The sequence below is a fragment of the Mauremys reevesii genome, linkage group 7, assembly GCF_016161935.1.
Source record: "Mauremys reevesii isolate NIE-2019 linkage group 7, ASM1616193v1, whole genome shotgun sequence".
NCBI lineage: Eukaryota > Metazoa > Chordata > Testudines > Geoemydidae > Mauremys > Mauremys reevesii.
In genome coordinates, this window is record NC_052629.1 from 119,221,830 (window position 1) to 119,239,853 (window position 18,024).

Consider the following 18,024-nt stretch of genomic DNA (forward strand, 5'->3'; position numbering starts at 1 on the left):
TTATTCAGGATAACTATTTTCAAGGTAATGGAGCAACACAGCAGATTTCCACCTGCTGAGGATTTGGTCCATGACCAATAAACCTGCTCGGAAGTCAAAGCTGGGTGCTCAAGAAGAGGGTGGAGATGTGTAGATGTGTGAGCAATGACTGGTGGAGGTAGTCTAGGCTGAGATGGTAAAGGCGCTGAATGATTAGTTGCTCGTTTCTTTGCTTCTTGTGGCTTGCATTGGTGGGCTGTGCAGTCTAAGCTCAGAGTTAATAAGTGTTTTGTGTAGCATAGATCCGCAATGGTACCAATACAAACCATCGTGCTCTCCCTGAATGTGGAGCTTGCATCCCACAAAATGTGTGGTCCACTATCTAGCTTGGAGAAAAGATGTTGGTCTCTTGATGTTACTGGCGCATTAATTTTTTTTAAAAGTGCCTCTGGTTTTGTTCTGCAGGAACCTCAGGGACAATGCAATCAGGTCTGTCCAACCAGAAGCATTTGCTAAGATGAAAAACCTGAAGCAGCTGTAAGTATTTGGACCGTATGTACCATTAAGCCGGCACTGATCTTTCTTGTACTGTATGTGAGTCATACCACATTGGTCATTTGTATAACATGCCATTGGAAACAATTCCCCCCTCTCTCAACCTTCCCTACAGGTTATTTTTACACTTGAGCAGATGTCCAGACACATCTCACACTTAGTAGTGAGTGAAATTAGATCATAGTAACCGTGGGTAGCATGTGTGCAATTATCCATCTCCGCTCAGAAAATCCAGTTCCGTTAGCCATCTCTTGTTCTCACACAGTGCTCTAAGAGCTATTTAATTCCTGGTGGCCGACCTGCATTTCCATTATACCTATGTTTAGGGTCTGCGCCCAGTGCTGACATTTCAGTGGATTTGAGTTGTACATCATCTAGTGTCAGCTGTAAAAACGTGGCCGTGTTATCAGAACTGCTACTTTCGCTCAATGCTAGGGCTCTCTCTTGTTCTAGACATACACACAGATGCATAGCGTCATCTCACAGCGTTCTAAAGGTTAAGCTGTAATATTTGATTATCTCAAATCCTGCCCCCAGTCGCTGTATAGTTAATGTGTGGTTCACGACCTCTGCTTGAGCTTTGGTGCTACTCCTTTAGGTCAAACCTGTATCGCATCTTCGCTGATAGTGAAGTTTCATAGAAAATGCCCTTGCCTAAAAATTGCTGTTGTATGATATGCTGTAGAGGGGGAACTTTAATGGTCACTTGTCTACGTGGCGCTTAGTAAGAGGTTTCTAAACCAACACAAGGGCCAGATTCTCTGCCGACGCACATTTTCAGAGCACCATTGGTTTTAGGGCCGTGACAAGTTAAACCAGCAGAGAATTTGGCCTGGCGTGTTTTAAAAATTATGTAGAGAACATCTCTCATCAACACATAAAACCCAGGCCTAGCTTTACTCAAGTAGTTCTGCAGAGTTTGAAGTGATTGTGTCTAGTTAGCTTATGCCCCATCTTTGATGGCCTTCAGCTAGTTACACAGGTGAAGTATCTTCTGAGTTCCAAGATTGCTTCTTAACAGTAGCCACTAAATTCCCAGTAGAATGCTGAGAAATTGTTGTTGTTGTTTGAATTAGTCACTGTTTTTGTTGGACGTATGCAAAACCAGTGATCTGTTTGTCCTCCTCTCCCCCTGTGTATCAGTAGTTAACCAACAAACACAATTCACTGAGCTGAGCACGTGCCTTCTGAACCCCCTAGTCGTACTGGTGCACAAACAGAAAGAGGGAAAGAGACATGTTGGCTTGGACTGAATCGGAAATGCACTAAAGATTAGCATTGGCCAAATAGGTTACTAACGGCTGTAAGTAGAGAGCTTCACGGAACGCTGTCAGCATTCAGCGATTGAACCTTGACGTCTTTTGACACTCTGGTGGGCAGAGGAGGCGCATGTGTAGGAATTGTACACGCGGGGTTCAGGACTCCTGGGTTCCGTGCCTGGCTCTGCCCCTGATACATGCCTCCTTGGTAAGGTTACTGAGGTCCAGATCCTCGGGTGTATTTCGGCTCCTCACTTCCATTGAGATCTCTCTCTGCCTTGGTTTGCCTAACTGTAAATCACCACTTGCCAGCCTCTCAGGGTTGTTGCAAGGGTTAAATTAGTGCTTATAAAGTGTTAAGGAGATTTTTTTGGGGCGAGAGGGAGAGGAAAGGTGCTATACAAGTGTGATGAATTTAGCACAACAGCCATCCTCTCCCTTTTTGCTCGTGCTGAGGGAAAGGGAGGACTGCCGAGTGGCTTTACAGGGCTCTGAGCTTTGCAGCCTTTCCCTTGAAAGGGTCATAAGTAGGTGCTTTCGTTTCTATTTCCCTCCAGCCACATTAACAGCGACAGCTTCCTGTGCGATTGCCAGCTGAAATGGTTGCCGCAGTGGTTAGCCGAGAAGGAGCAGCAGCCTTTTGTGGTAGCCACCTGCGCCCATCCCGAGTCGCTCAAGAGCAAGAGCATTTTTGCTGTGCCCACAGAAAGTTTTGTGTGCGGTAAGTGGGGTCTGGGTGTGAGGCTGTGTGAATGGCAGGTCTTGTTTCGGCCAAAATTTCCTTTTACTGCTAGACTGTGTGATTATGTTGGGGTTGGTGGGGGTTTTGTGTCATCAAAGCCAACCCAAGCCTACATTTTAAAAATTAGTCACTGGCTACAATTTATTTCCCACCAAAACCACACATCACATTGCTTGCATCTAGTGTATTCCTTTACCAGGCGTTCTGAGTATTAAATCAAAGGGGACTAACAGTTGGTTCAGTTATAAATCCAGCCACTGTTATAGGAAGACAGCTCCGGTCCTAGCGAGCTAATATGGGCAGGATTTCAGCTGTGGATTTGCACACTGAGTGATAGCACTGTGAGCGTCTGTTGTTGGGTTTGGGATTTCCCCTCCTCCTCCCCCCATTGCTGCCCCTCAATCGTAAGAACAAAAGGTTTGTTTTTTTAAAAAAATTGTGGCGAGAGGGGTCTTTAAATATAAGCTCTTTTTATGGATGTTTTATCCATTAAATCTGAAACAGCCAATTACTAAAATTTGCATTTGTGTGTTTGTGATTAATTTTTATTTGCTTGGATCATAACTACTGCTTTCCTTTCATCCAACTGCTCGCTGCCGTTACATCTAAGTGTGGCTGCAAACCAGCCTGGCAAATGCAGAACAGCTGAACACATACACACACAACCTAGCTTTTAATCGGGAACAATTAAAAGTGATCAAGAGAAAGCTGTGGTAGGAGAATGGGCCAAAGTCACGGTTGCTCACGCTTTCCTCCTTTGAAACTAAACAGGGCACGGGTTTTGGAACCCTCTGTGTGGTTTGTCCTGTTAACTGATGTGGATTTTAGTCTTACTTCTTTACAGTGCTAGTTTAGGGAGAGCAGAGTAGCTTTTGAAAGTTCCCTTTCCTCAGTTGAAAGCATAACTTGCACGTCTCATTGGTGAAAGTTCACCCAACGTTCCATCCACATCCAGATGAGCACAAATATACACACGCATGCTTAACGCACATGGCATCAGAGTGGAGATGGCCTGCCTCTGAATGGGCTTGTTGGGGTTGCTGTTTCCGTCTAAAAGGAGAAGAGACGAGTTTTCAAATGCTCTGTCCCCATGGCAAGTCATCCCAAAGTTGCAAAATCAATCTTTCTAGGAAGGACAGCTTTACATCTCAGACGACTGCCAAGCCATCCAGCCACCAGTCCTCCCCAGCTCCAGAGGCATCGCTGTTTAATTAAACATTACTCCAATAGTCAGTTACACTGTTTGTCGAAATCTAATAAACCACACTGCTTGGAACTCTGCTAAAACCCACAGTCGCCCAGGGCAGAGGGGTGCATACACAGGCCTCCGCTTTGGAAGGGTGACAGGCAAATACAGCTGCTGTGCATAGACATCTTGTACCATCCTTCCCCTGCTTGTGAGTGCTTGTCGGTTGCAACAGTGACTTTAACCCTCTTCGCCCTCCACTCAGGTTAATGCAAGACCTTGAGGGGTGGTGGTTTAGAGGTGAAATCTTAGGGGCTGCAACTTACTCTTGAACTTCAGATTTGCTCTTCTTGTTTGAATTGACATTTTGTACGGGAGTGGTGTAAGTATTCTGGTAGCACCTGGGCCCCGAGTCAGTGGACCAGTCCCTCATTGCACTAGGCACTACCTGCAGGCACGCGTACACACTGAAAACATGGTGCATGCCCCTACAAACTAAGCATTTTGCAAGAGCAAGCAGATACTCTGTTGCACAGAGATCATTTATCTTCCCATCGACGGTACATAAAGGCAAACGTGTAGACATGTCAATTCCTCCAGTTAAATGTACTCGTTGTTAATTAAATCTAGACTGACTCTGGATCCGCTGCTAAAATAATATTATAGGTGAAAATGGCAAGAATTGTGACCGGGAACAGTGGTCACAGTGTCCTAGTTCGGGGCTGAGTCGCTGTCGTTGTTTTTCAGATGATTTCCCCAAACCCCAGATTATTATTCAGCCGGAGACGACCATGGCCGTTCTTGGCAAGGATATCCGCTTCACCTGCTCGGCCGCAAGCAGCAGCAGCTCCCCTATGACATTTGCCTGGAAGAAGGACAACGAGGTCCTGCACAATGCTGAGATCGAGAACTTTGCCCATGCGCGGGCCAAGAACGGCGAGGTGATGGAGTACACCACCATCCTGCACCTGCGGCACGTCACCTTTGCCCACGAGGGACGCTACCAGTGCATCATCACCAACCACTTTGGCTCCACCTACTCCAGCAAGGCCCGGCTCACTGTTAACGGTGAGCGCCAGGCTGGGTTCAGATTCTTTTCTTGTCGGTAAAAAGGTCATCCAGCCATACGTATCCCCTGGAGTGTTGGGAGGCCCCGTGTTATAGGTGCACACCTGCTGTGATGACCCTGTTCTGGCCAGACACTTAAGTACATGCTTAACTTCAAGTCATCGCTAAACACGGGCCTCATCCCATTGGTTTCAGCCGCTCCAGTAGGGTCTCTGTCAGCAGGCATGAAAGTCTGAAAGGTCTAGAAAGAGGGAACATCTCGAATAACATTTCCTTTTAGAGGGAGGATGGTTTTTATTTGTTTCATAGCCTGAAGGGGGGAGGGATAGCTCAGTGGTTTGAGCATTGGCCTGCTAAACCCAGGGTTGTGAGTTCAATCCTTGAGGGGGCCATTTAGGGAACTGGGGTAAAAATCTGTCTGGGGATTGGTCCTGCTTTGAGCAGAGGGTTGGACTAGATGACCTCCTGAGGTCCCTTCCAACCTGATATTCTATGATTTAGCCCTAGAACCTGTTCTATAACCCAGAAGCAAGTGAAATCAGTTTAACGGGGGGTTCTCAGGCATCAGGAAGGCTGGTCTCATTTCCCTAAGGCTATTTGTCACTCTACCCCTCCCCTCCCTTCTCTTCACAGTGTTGCCTTCATTTATCAAAACCCCCCATGACATCACCAGCCGGACAGGAACGACAGCACGGCTGGAATGTGCGGCCAATGGCTTTCCCATCCCACAAATTGCTTGGCAGAAGGACGGGGGCACCGACTTCCCAGCAGCCCGAGAGCGCCGCATGCACGTCATGCCAGACGATGATGTCTTCTTCATCATGGATGTGAAGATAGAGGACATGGGTGTTTACAGCTGCACGGCGCAGAACTCCGCGGGCTCCGTGCTGGCCAATGCCACCCTGACTGTACTAGGTAAGAAGCTTTTTTTCCTTGGGGATCCAGGCAGTGCAGGCAAAGGAACCATTTTGAGTTTCCAAAATGGGTTTTAGAAGGGAATGCTTGAGTTGTCAGAAGCCATTGACATACTCATGGGACAATGGAGGTGGGGTGACGTCAGTAGGTTCTGGGTACTACAAAAGGACCCAGATACCTGAGAAAATGAGTCCTGTTTCTGTTGGAAGTCAGTCTATAGGAGAAACCCGTTAAGCCATGCTGTTTGCCTCCCCTGCTAAGGAGAAATATGCAGGAGGAAACTAAACTCTGCCTTCCTGCCCTACAAGTTATTGGTATCTGACAGTTGTTATTCCTTCTCCAAAGTGGGAGACGATTAGCCTGGAGCATGGGTTTCTTGTGTAGGATATAGAAAGAAAACTAAAGCAGAACTAATAGTAAAGGCCCAGATTATGCCAATTAGACATGGGTGTGCAGTGGGGTGTCCCTGGGGAAGCTGGCATACGAGACCCTGTATCGCTTAGCCAATCTCTAGTACTTTGCTAATTGTGTCTTCAGAAAGGTCTGTTGGTTTGCCGACTCTAGATGATGAGTCATCACAAACCCTCTAGAAACTTAATGTCTGTACTTAAACCCCTGTAGAGACACCGTCCTTGATCCATCCACTGGAAGACCACGTAGTGTCTGTAGGTGAAACAGTCGCCCTTCAGTGCAAAGCAACAGGAAGCCCACCTCCACGCATCACCTGGCTGAAAGGCGACCAGCCCCTAGTAGTGACTGACAGGCATCATTTCACCCCTGGCAACCAGCTGCTGATCGTTCGGAATGTTGTGCTGGAGGATGCTGGGAAATACACCTGTGAAATGTCCAATACCCTTGGAACGGAGCGTGCGCACAGCCACGTAAGCATCTTGCAATCCCTTGGCTGCAGGAAGGACAGGATGACAGTGGGGATAATCACCATTGCAGTGGTGTGCAGCATTGTGCTGACGTCTTTGGTCTGGGTGTGCATCATCTATCAGACCAGAAAGAAGAGTGAAGAATACAGCGTCACCAACACAGGTAGGCTCCAAAACCCTGGCTAAGAGCTCTTGGGCCAGCGGAAACCTTTGCGTGCCAGAACATTCTGCTGCGGCTGAACAGCTGTGCCAGCCAGCCATAACTCCTACTTAAAAGGCTTATCTCAGTGATTTGATTCCCCGTATCATCTGCCTCTGCTCAGGAAGCTGCACCCAGCTGCACTAGCTGTCACTTGCTGTTGCAGAATGTTCAGTGCTTTGATTTACGGCTTGCCTGGCTCATCAGGTTCTCTCCCATCCAGCTGCAGACAGCCTCTCCTGATTCAGAGCCTGACAGGTTTTCTCTGCCCACTGTCGGAAGCTGTGTTGCAATCTGGGTTAACCCTCCAGGGTTAACCAGGCCTCATTTGTGATAGAGGAAACCCCAGTTTCCACCCTGGGTACTGCCCCTCCATCCGCCCACATATAACTCATGCAGTGAGATACCTCCAGCAGTTCCTTTGGACAAAGTGCAGCATCTTCTAGAGGAAGTTTTCTGGGGCCTAGCGGCCTTCCAAAAATGCCACCCTGGTGCCAAACTCATGGCATTGGGTTGAGAGCTTGAGGATGGGCCCTACTGAGGTCAGGAGGAACAATCAGTGGAAGCACCGTTTCAGCCTGTTGGACCAGCTTCCTGGACTCTGAGCCAATGCTGCTGAGCGCCCCAGTCTGATCCCTTCCTGGGATTTGCTGCCTTCCACTATGCCCCTTTAATCTTCTCAGGAAACAGGTGCAGTACATATGAGGTTTTCAAAGCCGTGGCCGAAGGGAAGGTTCGGATGGAATGTCGTTTGCATGCTGTAAATCTAGTCGTTTCTGCAGGACGCTGCAGCGCTTCTCTCTTCCCCTTTCTGAATGGTGTCTGGTCAGTTCGTTACAGGGGCAGTTCTGGAAAAGGAGGGGCTCAGTGCCCAATAGAATTGAGTTTACATTTGGCATAGCTTGTGGTAGGGGAGGGGGACAGGACTGGCCAGCGGTAGAACAGTCTAAGACCGGAACCTGCCTCGTGACCCCGGACTAGCCCTGGGGCTGCCGTCTGGGTGAAGGCTGTTTGAAAAACAAGGCCAGTTGCTGTGGTAAAATAGTAAATGTATTAAAACGTGGGGATACTCCTCGTAAATTCAGGGAGCAGTAATTTTAATAGGACACTTGCAGTGGAGGGAAAGTAGCAGTTTTTTGCTCTCTTCCCGCCCCCCTAAAATCTTTCTGCCTTTCTGGTTCCTTTCCATAGAATTAAAAATAAACCCAGAGGAGCTGCAGTGTGCAGGACTCGTAAATCCGCTTTTCTCTCCCAGAGCATTTGCCTGAACATGTTTGCTTTGTGCTGGGTGATGAGCCAGCATAATGTTATGGCAATTACATATTTATCAGAGTGGCTGAAGTAAAATCAGGCTGAAGCTGACACCCCGAGCAGCAGCCCCCTGGCCGGTTGTTATCGTTCATCTCCAGTTTTGAAGTTTACTTTCGGCCTGGTGTTTTCAGGGGGCAGGGCCTGGTACAAAAGGAGTTTGTTGCTACTGAGCCACCGACAACCCTTCTTAAAAATTCAGAAAGCGACATTTATTATTCTGCACGTTCCCCTCTGACTGACTGGAGGAATCCTGGCAGGCGTGTTTGAAGAGACACGGAGGCTGTAACTGCTCTCTCTGTTTGACCATAGGAAGCATGCAGGCCACAGTCTTCTCTATTAACGCAGTTATGAAAGCCGTTGGGTCAGTCTCCTAAATAATGTAGGAACCCATGGCCCATTTTCAGAAGACCAGGATTATCACAAGTCCCTAGGGATTGGCGATGCCTAAATTTTGAGACACTCAACTAGTGCCACCTTAAAGGGGCCCTCAGGGGGCGGCTGCTCTGTGTGTTCTGAAGAACCAGGCTGCTTTAAGTTGTCACCCAACAATGTAGACATCCAAAGTCACTGGTACTGATGCTCCTAAGTCATTTTTGACAGCGTAACTCCTTGTGTAGAAGTACTGGAGGTTCACATTTGTCTTTACCTCTTGTTGCAGATGAGACCATTGTACCACCTGATGTACCAAGCTACCTGTCCTCCCAGGGGACTCTTTCTGACCGACAGGAAGTGGTCATCAGAGTTGACAGCCAACAGCCTAATGGCCACATAGAGAACAATGGTAGGAATTGGATTCTAACATTTAAAAAGCTGTATCCACTCTTGGTGTGAAAAGGGGTAACTAAAAATATTAGTGCCCGCTACTCTTCTGCTTTTATTGTGAGCTTTTTGCAAGATCTGTACACCTAGCTACTACACTGTATTGGGGACACAGGCAGGGACATGCCTCTCACTTGGCGGATACAGAAGGAACACTTTTCCCAGTAATAATATCACTCATGAAAACAGATTCCTTTAGTGACTACTCCTTCATCAGGCCTGGGAGGTTTTGCCAATATTGGTCTAGTTCTGTGGCTCCAGAATTACTGACAACTAAATTCTAATACAAAATCCACTGGCATTGCCAAACCCCACCTTCAGGCTTACAAATTAAATGCCATCATCCGACAATATTTTAAAAGAACATGTTGGGTGGAAAGGTTAAATTTCTGGATTAAGATTATCATTAGTCTATAAAGCATTTGTTCCTTGAAAAATTGACTCAGAATTATCCACTCTTTCCATTGCAATCCCTTATGCTGTTTTTACAGTATGATAAATGACTGAATGTTTTGATTGAAAGAGCAGATGGTTGTAATCTTTAGCCAGCTGGTTCTTTTGTTATAGGTATGTGTCAGACTGATGCTGGAAGAGGTCCAGATGTTGAAGCGCCCACTGTAGCTTGTAGACAGCCAAAGCTATGTGTAGGATATAATAAAGACACTTGGAAAACTGAAGACGCAGCTGATGGAATGCTTGTTCCAGATAAGACAGGTACAAAACGCATTAATCTGCAATGACATTTCATGTTAGTACAGATCAGAAATCATCTGAGAGTCAGAGTGTTATTAAGACTGAGAAGAAATCTTGCCTAAAAAACTGCCAAGAGTGATTCTCAGATGCAGATGTGGCATTTATATTTTTCTCTGGCTTATGTCTTCATCACAGTAGTTTGAGCTTAAAAAAAGGGCAGACTGTTGACTCTGATCGGCATCACTGCAGCTGATTGGGTGTTTTTAAGCCATTCCTAACATGTAAGAGCTGTTTCAAACTGAACGTGTTAGACATTTGCATCAGAGGCATCATAAAGGGACTGTCAACTTGAAAGTAATCAGAAGTTCAAAAATGAAGTTACAAGTGGTTTTGGGCAGTACCCCTGCTCCTCGGTCTCTTTGCCAGTGTGTGTGGTTTTCCAGTCACATTTTCCTATTTTAAAAAAATCTTTTCTCTCTCATCATACTGTATATAAGAGCCACTCAGACAGCACGGGAAACTGTCTGATTCTCTAGGGGGAAATGGTGAAACCCAGTTAACTGACCGAGTGCAGCTAAAATAAACCGGGGGGGGGACAGACTTCCTCCTCTGCCCTCTTTCACCTCTAGCCATCTTGGCTGTTATTCCTACCAACCATAAGCAAAATATTTTCAGATAGAAATGTGATTTAAAGTGACGATGTTCCTTTAAAAACGACACGCAAAAGGCAACATAGTCCTTTTCAGCAACAGCTACTGCAGAATTCCACCTTCCTCTTCTGCACTGTCTGGTCAGCCATGAAGCAGGAACTAACCATGGAGGATAAATAAATAACACCTATAAGGTGTCTTTCGAGCTGCAATAGAAATAAATATGTGGAGTGGGATAGAGGGACAGATCCAGTCGTTTCAGCTGCCGTTAGGATACTGGGAAGTCTAACTAGGCGTTAACTAGATTTATAGGAAACCAAAGAACAATATATTGTAAAAGTGACTCCCGTGTGGCAGAGAGGTGGCCTGAGATGTCTTACCCTACTCCAACTTGCATGATGCTATGATGACGGCTTCAAACTGACTGTACTTAACTTCAGTTATTGCCTTTTTCTCGCCCTCCACAAAGGGTATGGCCTGCCAGTTGTGAGCACTGACTGCAGCGGAAGTACAGATAGCATGAACGTCAACATTTACCCCCAGGATCCGGAATACTATTCTCAGCCAACTAAGACTATGGATAATGCACATCAAAATGCATTCAGCGGAAAAGAGCCAAGTAGGAGCAAGAGCAGAGGTAACAATCCTCTTCACCCTCAGTGTGTTGGGATTACCAGCAGTCAGAGAATGGACACCGATAGTACTCTGTATCCCAGCAACCATGACAGAATGCCACCGTCGTCCTGCATGAATCAACCACTGCATGTGGACAGACAAGGTACGTGTTTTGCTTGGGTCTCTTTCCTTGTACCATTCATATTAATGTCCTGTGTCCTCTCATTGCCATGCCTTGCTTTTAGAAAGCATCAGTAATCTTCAGTATTAAACGTCAGCTATTTGGTGGTTGGTTTTGAATTCTGATGATTTATTATGTGCGTTGCGGTAATGGTGGCATTCTGAGCATCAGCCAATTGAGCATTGTACTATCCTTATTTTCTCACAGGCCCTTCACAACCTTTGGTAAATGCTTCAGAGCATAGTAAGCTTCACTTAAAAGCTTCACCTTCAGAAGACTCAGTGAAGCAGCTAAAAGGGACTCCTGAAATTTCACCGACATCACTGGATATACAGGGTGAAGCTGAAGCTAAACAAACTCTTCTTTCCAATGGACACCTACCCAAATTACAGGACTCCACTCATGAGTTTAAGCCACCCATAAGATCAATGGACTGAGGGGGGGAGAAACTGCCGTGTGCAAATGAACAAACCTACTATTGACCTTAATTTTTTGCACAGAATACCTAGGCTACTTACTTCTACCTCAGCTCTTGAACTGACAGCCTCTCCAAGGAAAAGGAAAACACATGAGGTATGAGAAACAAGCTTGTGTGGGGAACAGACTCCTACTCGAGCGTCACCTGTTTGTACATAGTTTAAAACTTCAATGAGAAGTATTACTAGTTCAAAAGTTAACTTGCATATGAAGCACATAAAAATGCAAGGGACAATTGTGTAGAGAAAAGAAAAGTATTTGATACAGTTGTACATAAGAGTTTTCATATTATATATAAATATATATATATCTTTTACAGAGGCTATTTTAATCTTAGTGCATGGATAACTGAGTGAAACTTCACAAAGTTTTGGCAATATTGTTTTCAGTATCAGGTTGCTGTTAAATTTTTCAAGAGAGAGAATTCTGGTGCCTTAATGCATAAGCAGACCTTTAAAAACCCAGGCTGTTTCAAAGGAATTGTCATGCTTTGCTGTGGAAATTCCTTTTGATCAAACATTGATTGGGTTGGTTAGCACAAATCCCCTTCCCCCTGAAATTGATTGCACTTAGCAGGTTTAAACTGAGATCTTAAATTATTTCAAAGAAACGCTAAATAGAGTTTATAGGAAGAGCCAAGCAATTACCAAAAAAGAAAAAGTAATACATAGCAACCTGACTTTTTTTCTTCTTTATGGAAGAACTTAAAATTCATTACCCTTCAGAATTGCAGTGAGGAGCTAAAGGTTAAATATTAGCTGTGATAGTCTGCAAATTACAGCAGAACAGCACAGAGGCACAAAGTTGAATTAAACTACTGTGCACACTTGCAAAAAGGAAAGCTAAAATCATTGCTAACAACAAAAATACAGGCAGTTAAAGGATGGTTTTTTTTCTTTTTGGATCTGTCACAAACTTAAAGGAAATGGCCTTGTCTACACCCACAAGTTGTACCATTGTAACTATAGTAGTATACTTAAAGTGGTACAGCCCTTCCCAGTGTGAATGCAGTTAAACTGCTCGAAAGGTGATTCTGTGAACACAGCTTATTCCTGTATGGAAAGGGGAATAAGCCACACTAGTATCAGACAACTTTACAGAAGTATAAGTGCATCCATACTGGGCTTGTAGCTATATTATTGTCTCCATAATAAAAATCACACCCCTAATTTACCATTATGCTGGCTGTGTGCAGACTATGCCTGAGGTACATGAGCCATTTTCCCTGTGCTGTCTCTTTGCTGCACATAGATCCCTTGATCTGCAGCACATCCGTGTACACACAGACAGTAATTGCTATCTCCTTGTACGTGAACAGGGACTTCAGGCCCAGGATTACCCCTTTGTGCCACAGTTCCAAGCTCGTCAGAAATATACTGGTTTAGAAGCAAGAGTAGGTGTGGGTAGGTGGTCTTGCTGGTTTGAAGGGATGAGTACGATGTGTCAGTACAGGGTCTTTATGTTCATCCATGAATTAAAAAAAAAACCCTGGACAAATGGTTCTGTCATTTATAACTTCAGTCTGAAGCTGCTTCTGTTGGTACCTGTGGATGGATGGGTTGGTTTGTTTTCAGTTCTGCTAATACAAGTTTACTAGAGTTTGGTGATGACTACTCTGGGGGAAGGTTGGTTGGTTGGTTTTTTTTCTTTTTCTTAGAAGCAACTAAAGGCCAGTTTCATCAGAGCAGGGTGTGGTGGAAATCCTGCTCACGTCACTACACTAACTCACCGCGGGTTTCAGAAGTCCGGGCAGTGAGACCTTATCAAGGCCTTGAGTCAGAAAAGCAGCTGTGTTCAGAACAATGCTAAAGACCTTTTTTAAATGAGGGCCAATGAGACCCACCCATATTATCCCACGCTAGTCCCAAATTCCACCTCCATTCAAAGACTGCCACCCTTAATAATCGGATTTCTCAGTCCTTTGAGGGGTGGCCTAAACCACATTATCACCAACCCTGGCTTTTATGAATAAGGCATAATTTAACCAGCGACCTGTCTAGCCCAGTTTCTAACTGTAGACACATGTGCACTTTGTGGCAGGTGACTAATTATGTTGAGTGCCAACTTTTAACTATTCAACAAATCAAAAGCGAAAGAGATGGACAATAGTAAATAAATAAACCAACATGTATTTGTCCCATGAACTGAGAAAAATATACTTTAGAACTAACTCTGAAAGTGAAAACAACAGTGGGACATACACAAGGAAGATGCAAATGACGTCATTGACCAATTTTGCTGGCAGAAATGTCATCACCGTTGCATATATTAAGCACATTTGCCACATTAGCATTTGAAAATAATGTATTTTTAATAACGTTAACTGTTTCATGTTGTTACTTCCACTAAATATGTGAATCTGCTGCTTCTGAGAGGCAATGTGAAAGAGGAAGTATTTCTTTTGTGTACAAAGTTATTTATTAGAAATTTGGTACAATATTGTATGTTGAAAAAAATGTTAAATATTGAAGTGTCTAACAAATGGCATTGAAGTGTCTTTAATAAAGGTTCATTTATAATATGACAGCTTTTTTGTTGGGAGTGAGCTTTGCAGAGTTTCAGCTGAAAAAAATAAAACCCAAGCAGTTGCCTACATGCTTCTCTGTTTCTAATGAAAATGCGTTAATATCAGGACATAACCTTTTCGAAACATCTATTTGTCAAACTGCATTAAACAGACAGAGAGTTCTGTACGATAGACCAACAATGGGTACTAGAAACATGACCCTGGGGTGGGAGAGTTGGGAATTGTAGCTGAAATACACAGTGAAGAATTCATATGAAGTAAATTTCTAATATAAAAAATCTAAACGTCTCGCAAACACCTCTCCATTGCTCGCCAAAAACCAGATGGGCTACATACAGGACAGCTTCAGCTACATTTTTGAACCCTTCAACCTACCTTAGTCCCACTCGTAACACCATCACTACCTATGATAGAGGCTTCAGTGTCAGCTTCAGAGTTAAGGATGAGCTTAATTTTGTATTTAAAGCAAGTATTCAATCTTCGTTGTGTGTGTGTGTGTGGGGGGGGGGGGGTTGTGGTTTTTTTAAGTGTAGCCTCTCCAAAAATACAGCTCTTTGAGAAGAGAGTTCTCTGAAAATATACAATAAAAATGTGGTCTTTAAGGAATGTAGTGTCTAGCATCTGACTTTTTTTTTTTGCCCCTCAATTATGGAATAACAAACTTTCCAAACTTTACATATAGTTAAATCTCAGTTGTATCTTGTGCATAGGCTGTCATTGAAGACCTTTTTTGTTTTTTAAGGATTAATGGTCTCTTTCAGTGATGAATAATGAGGAAAGTTTCTCCTTCAGCAGGGCATGATGAATAGTGTTCTGCTAGAGAGAACTGAATTCTACCACGGACTGCCCTCCTCCCTTATAGCTGCCATCACCAACTGTGCTCAAGCCACAGATGTCCTCAGTTTGGTACCTTGGGGACTTACTTTGATTCCAATGGTTCACTGTACAGAGCCAGCCAGTTGCTGAAAGAAGTGCTGGGCCATTAGGTGGGATGCTGTCCTAGAAAGTTTGTGGTAAACAGAGTATAAGTCTTTGTCATGCTCCACCTTCATGCTTTTTACCTGCAGAGAAAGTAGCCTCCATATCAGCCCCCCTCCATTCTTCCACTCTGTGCAGGGTTGCATCATCTGGGGAGGCTGGCATGTCCCTTAGATCGGTCCTCAGAAACCAGGGGCCGTAGCAGCATGATCAGTGGTAGATAAAGGAAAAGAGCTGTACCTGTCTTCGGGTTTTCATGGGCCTTCATCGTAGACTGTGGTCCACAGCAAGAACCCTGGCGAGAAGGAAGTGAGACCGACCGACCTGTGGAGAGGTTCCTCCACTGTGAAAGCACTTCCAGTTTCCATTGGGTGCAGTGTGAGAGATGGGCACACAGCAGGAGGGACAATATATGAAGAAACAGTAGTCCAGATTTTTAAAGATGTTCAAACTCATTCATGCACTGATTGTTACTGTGGTTAGTGCATGGCATCACTACAGAGCAGCGTTAAGCATCTTTGCATAGCCATAGCTTAACCTGTTTGGCTATGTTGTGTGCTTAATCTTAACTCTGAATTGCCTGGGTTTTGAATGCTTGGCTGTGGGCTAGGCACATGTATTTCACTCTAACTTACTGCTATACTCACTCTGTGTATTTTAACATCGGCTTGGGCTGGGACTATGAAAGAGGTACATGTGACCATTGTAATTACAGAAATCTAGACATCCATCCTTCACTTTGGTTGTAGTAAAACATGTATAATAAGAAAAGGCTGATTCCAGAACTGATGTTTCAAAAGCACAAAATATGGACCCAAGAGAAATTTGAGTCCTGTTGCGACAATAATAAATGCTCCAGTATCAGCGTACTTGTTGAAAAGCAAACAAAACCCAGGCACATAAAGAGCTCTGAGCCGGTAGCTGGCTCTTCCGAATGAATTCTAAATCCTCTCCTGCACCTGCCCCTGCCTCCCCACTCCAGAAAAAAGGGATCAACTGTACAATGGAGAAAAGTACATTGTGTAATGTCATTAACTAGATTGCCCTGACGGGTTGTGCTCCAAGGAGCCTGCAGTATTGCTACAGCATCATGGCAGGGAGCAGAATCAGCCAGCCAGTTTGGGACAAAAATTGCCCTAGGGATGAGCGTGGGCAACGATGGGTAGAAATTCCAGTTTTCAAGAATTAGTCCCTTTTGCTCTGCAAGTTTTCCCCATTTCCGAGCAAGTGCTAAACTTCCGTACCATGCATAAAGGCAGCCAGTTTCTCCCTGTATTTGCTTAACAGCTAAAGGGTTTTCTTCAGGGAAAAAACCTATGCTGTAGTACAGACCAAGCTGCTGCCGTTACTGCATATCTTAATCTGGCTCTGTATTAGCTCTATCAATTATATTTGCATATATTTTTATTAGGATGCCTGCCTCTCTGCTCACTGCTTCTACAAAACCTTCTTGTGGAAGTGCCGTCAATTCAACTGAAAGGTCGTTTCAGGTTCTTAATATAGCTTGTTAAAGGTGTAACTAAGCCAAGTTGCTGCTGTAAATTTGACAAGATTTTTTTTTATTTTTCAAAATCTTGGACTTTCTATTGATAATTTTCATTGAGCTGAAATAATGGCTTTTTGGCCCTGCGCATATTCCACGAACTGATTTTAACTATAGCGTCTCCATGCTAAAGGAAGAATTTAAGTAGAGGCTGAGAACAGGTTAGCATCACCCTTCAGAACTATTACGCTCAATCTGCCATTTCATCAAGGAGAAGAACCTGTGTTTTCTATTTGTCACTTGCATTCTGCAGCCCGACCTCTCCTGTTCTGTGCTTTACTACCACAAATCCAGATCCACTTCAGCTTTTGGTAGGGAAAGAGAAAAAAAGGCAAGAGCTGCATTTCTTTTCATAGGCAACATTGTTGGACAGGCTACCTGTAAAATAATACAGCATTGTACTTTTTCCTGGAGAAAGCTGAGTCTAATTAAAAACCCCACACTGGGTACCACGTAAGAGTGCTTGCTATGCACCTGCAGGTATAAACGGTGGGATACACTTTCAAAATACAGCTCAAATCAGAAACAAATGGGCATTATTTTTCCCCAGCAGCCTCCCAACTAAGAATACTTTCTGGAGTCTCTAAATGCCTGCTGATTGCAGCTATGTCAACCCCTCCACTGAACTAAAAGCAGCCCCGATGCTGAGGCCCAGTTGTCTCTATCTAATGAAAATTCATTTTTGCTGCTCAAACCATGTTCTTTTGGTTTATAAAACGTTTTCCTTGCCTGAGTTCTGATAATGCTGTTTGCAGATGGTATAATTAGCTGTTTACCCCCACAAGTTACTTTTTTGGCACAAGTCTCTCTATGACTTCACTGCTTTCCATGCTGGGAAATTTCAAGTTAGGGAAATTGGATTATTGAAGGACTTTTTTTTAATAGTGAAAATACGAGTTTAGGCTGTTGACCAGCTCCTCGGCCACATAAAGAAGGCTGAGAAGGAGATGAGTACTTTGATGAGTGTATTCTTTCTGGAGAGCAGCAGATCTTTGGCTCTTTGCTATGATTCACAGGAATCTCTATTCCAAATCAGAGCAGCAAGCGGCGAGTTTTGTCATATGTCCCAAGAAAGATGAATCCTCCCAGACTGATTGCTGTCATTCGAGGGACAACACCTGCAAACAATCTGAAAGAGAAAGGAAAAAATGCTTCATATGTTGTCATGGACTAGCAGTGAGAGATGTTACCCTTTTCGTCACTCCACACACAACCTTTTAGCAGGGCTGTATACACCAGCTTTATCTTGCCGATTTCTTGAGTGTGTTCATGCAGAATTACCTCCTCTCTAAGGTACTTATATAGCCTCTATTAGCGTCAGATCTGAGCACCTCCCAGTCTTTAATCTATTTATCATCAACAACCCGGGGAGGTGGGATCCCCCTTTTACAAATGGAGAAACCGACAAAGTGAGGCTAGAGGCTCGTCTGCACTGCGCTGAAATGCAGC

General features: G+C 44.4%; 2 protein-coding genes across 9 annotated transcripts in view; one reads left to right on the top strand and one right to left on the bottom strand.

Annotated features, from left to right (window-relative positions):
- The window catches only part of LRIG1 (leucine rich repeats and immunoglobulin like domains 1), a 130,113-nt gene extending 116,060 nt beyond the window's left edge, over positions 1-14,053 (top strand). For both annotated transcript variants that reach the window (XM_039546645.1, XM_039546646.1), the window contains exons 11-19: positions 445-516; positions 2,351-2,514; positions 4,469-4,789; positions 5,423-5,704; positions 6,326-6,745; positions 8,751-8,873; positions 9,479-9,625; positions 10,724-11,032; positions 11,258-14,053. In XM_039546645.1, coding sequence (XP_039402579.1) covers positions 445-516; positions 2,351-2,514; positions 4,469-4,789; positions 5,423-5,704; positions 6,326-6,745; positions 8,751-8,873; positions 9,479-9,625; positions 10,724-11,032; positions 11,258-11,487 — 2,068 coding nt within the window. In that variant the 3' untranslated portion in view covers positions 11,488-14,053. The remainder of the gene's footprint in view (positions 1-444; positions 517-2,350; positions 2,515-4,468; positions 4,790-5,422; positions 5,705-6,325; positions 6,746-8,750; positions 8,874-9,478; positions 9,626-10,723; positions 11,033-11,257) is intronic.
- A 480-nt stretch (positions 14,054-14,533) lies between these two features.
- SLC25A26 (solute carrier family 25 member 26) overlaps positions 14,534-18,024 on the bottom strand; it is a 131,068-nt gene continuing 127,577 nt past the window's right edge. For 6 of the 7 annotated variants that reach the window (XM_039546653.1, XM_039546652.1, XM_039546649.1 and 3 more), the window contains one exon: positions 14,534-17,704. In XM_039546653.1, coding sequence (XP_039402587.1) covers positions 17,608-17,704 — 97 coding nt within the window. In that variant the 3' untranslated portion in view covers positions 14,534-17,607. The remainder of the gene's footprint in view (positions 17,705-18,024) is intronic. The other variant, XM_039546648.1, reaches the window with a different exon arrangement.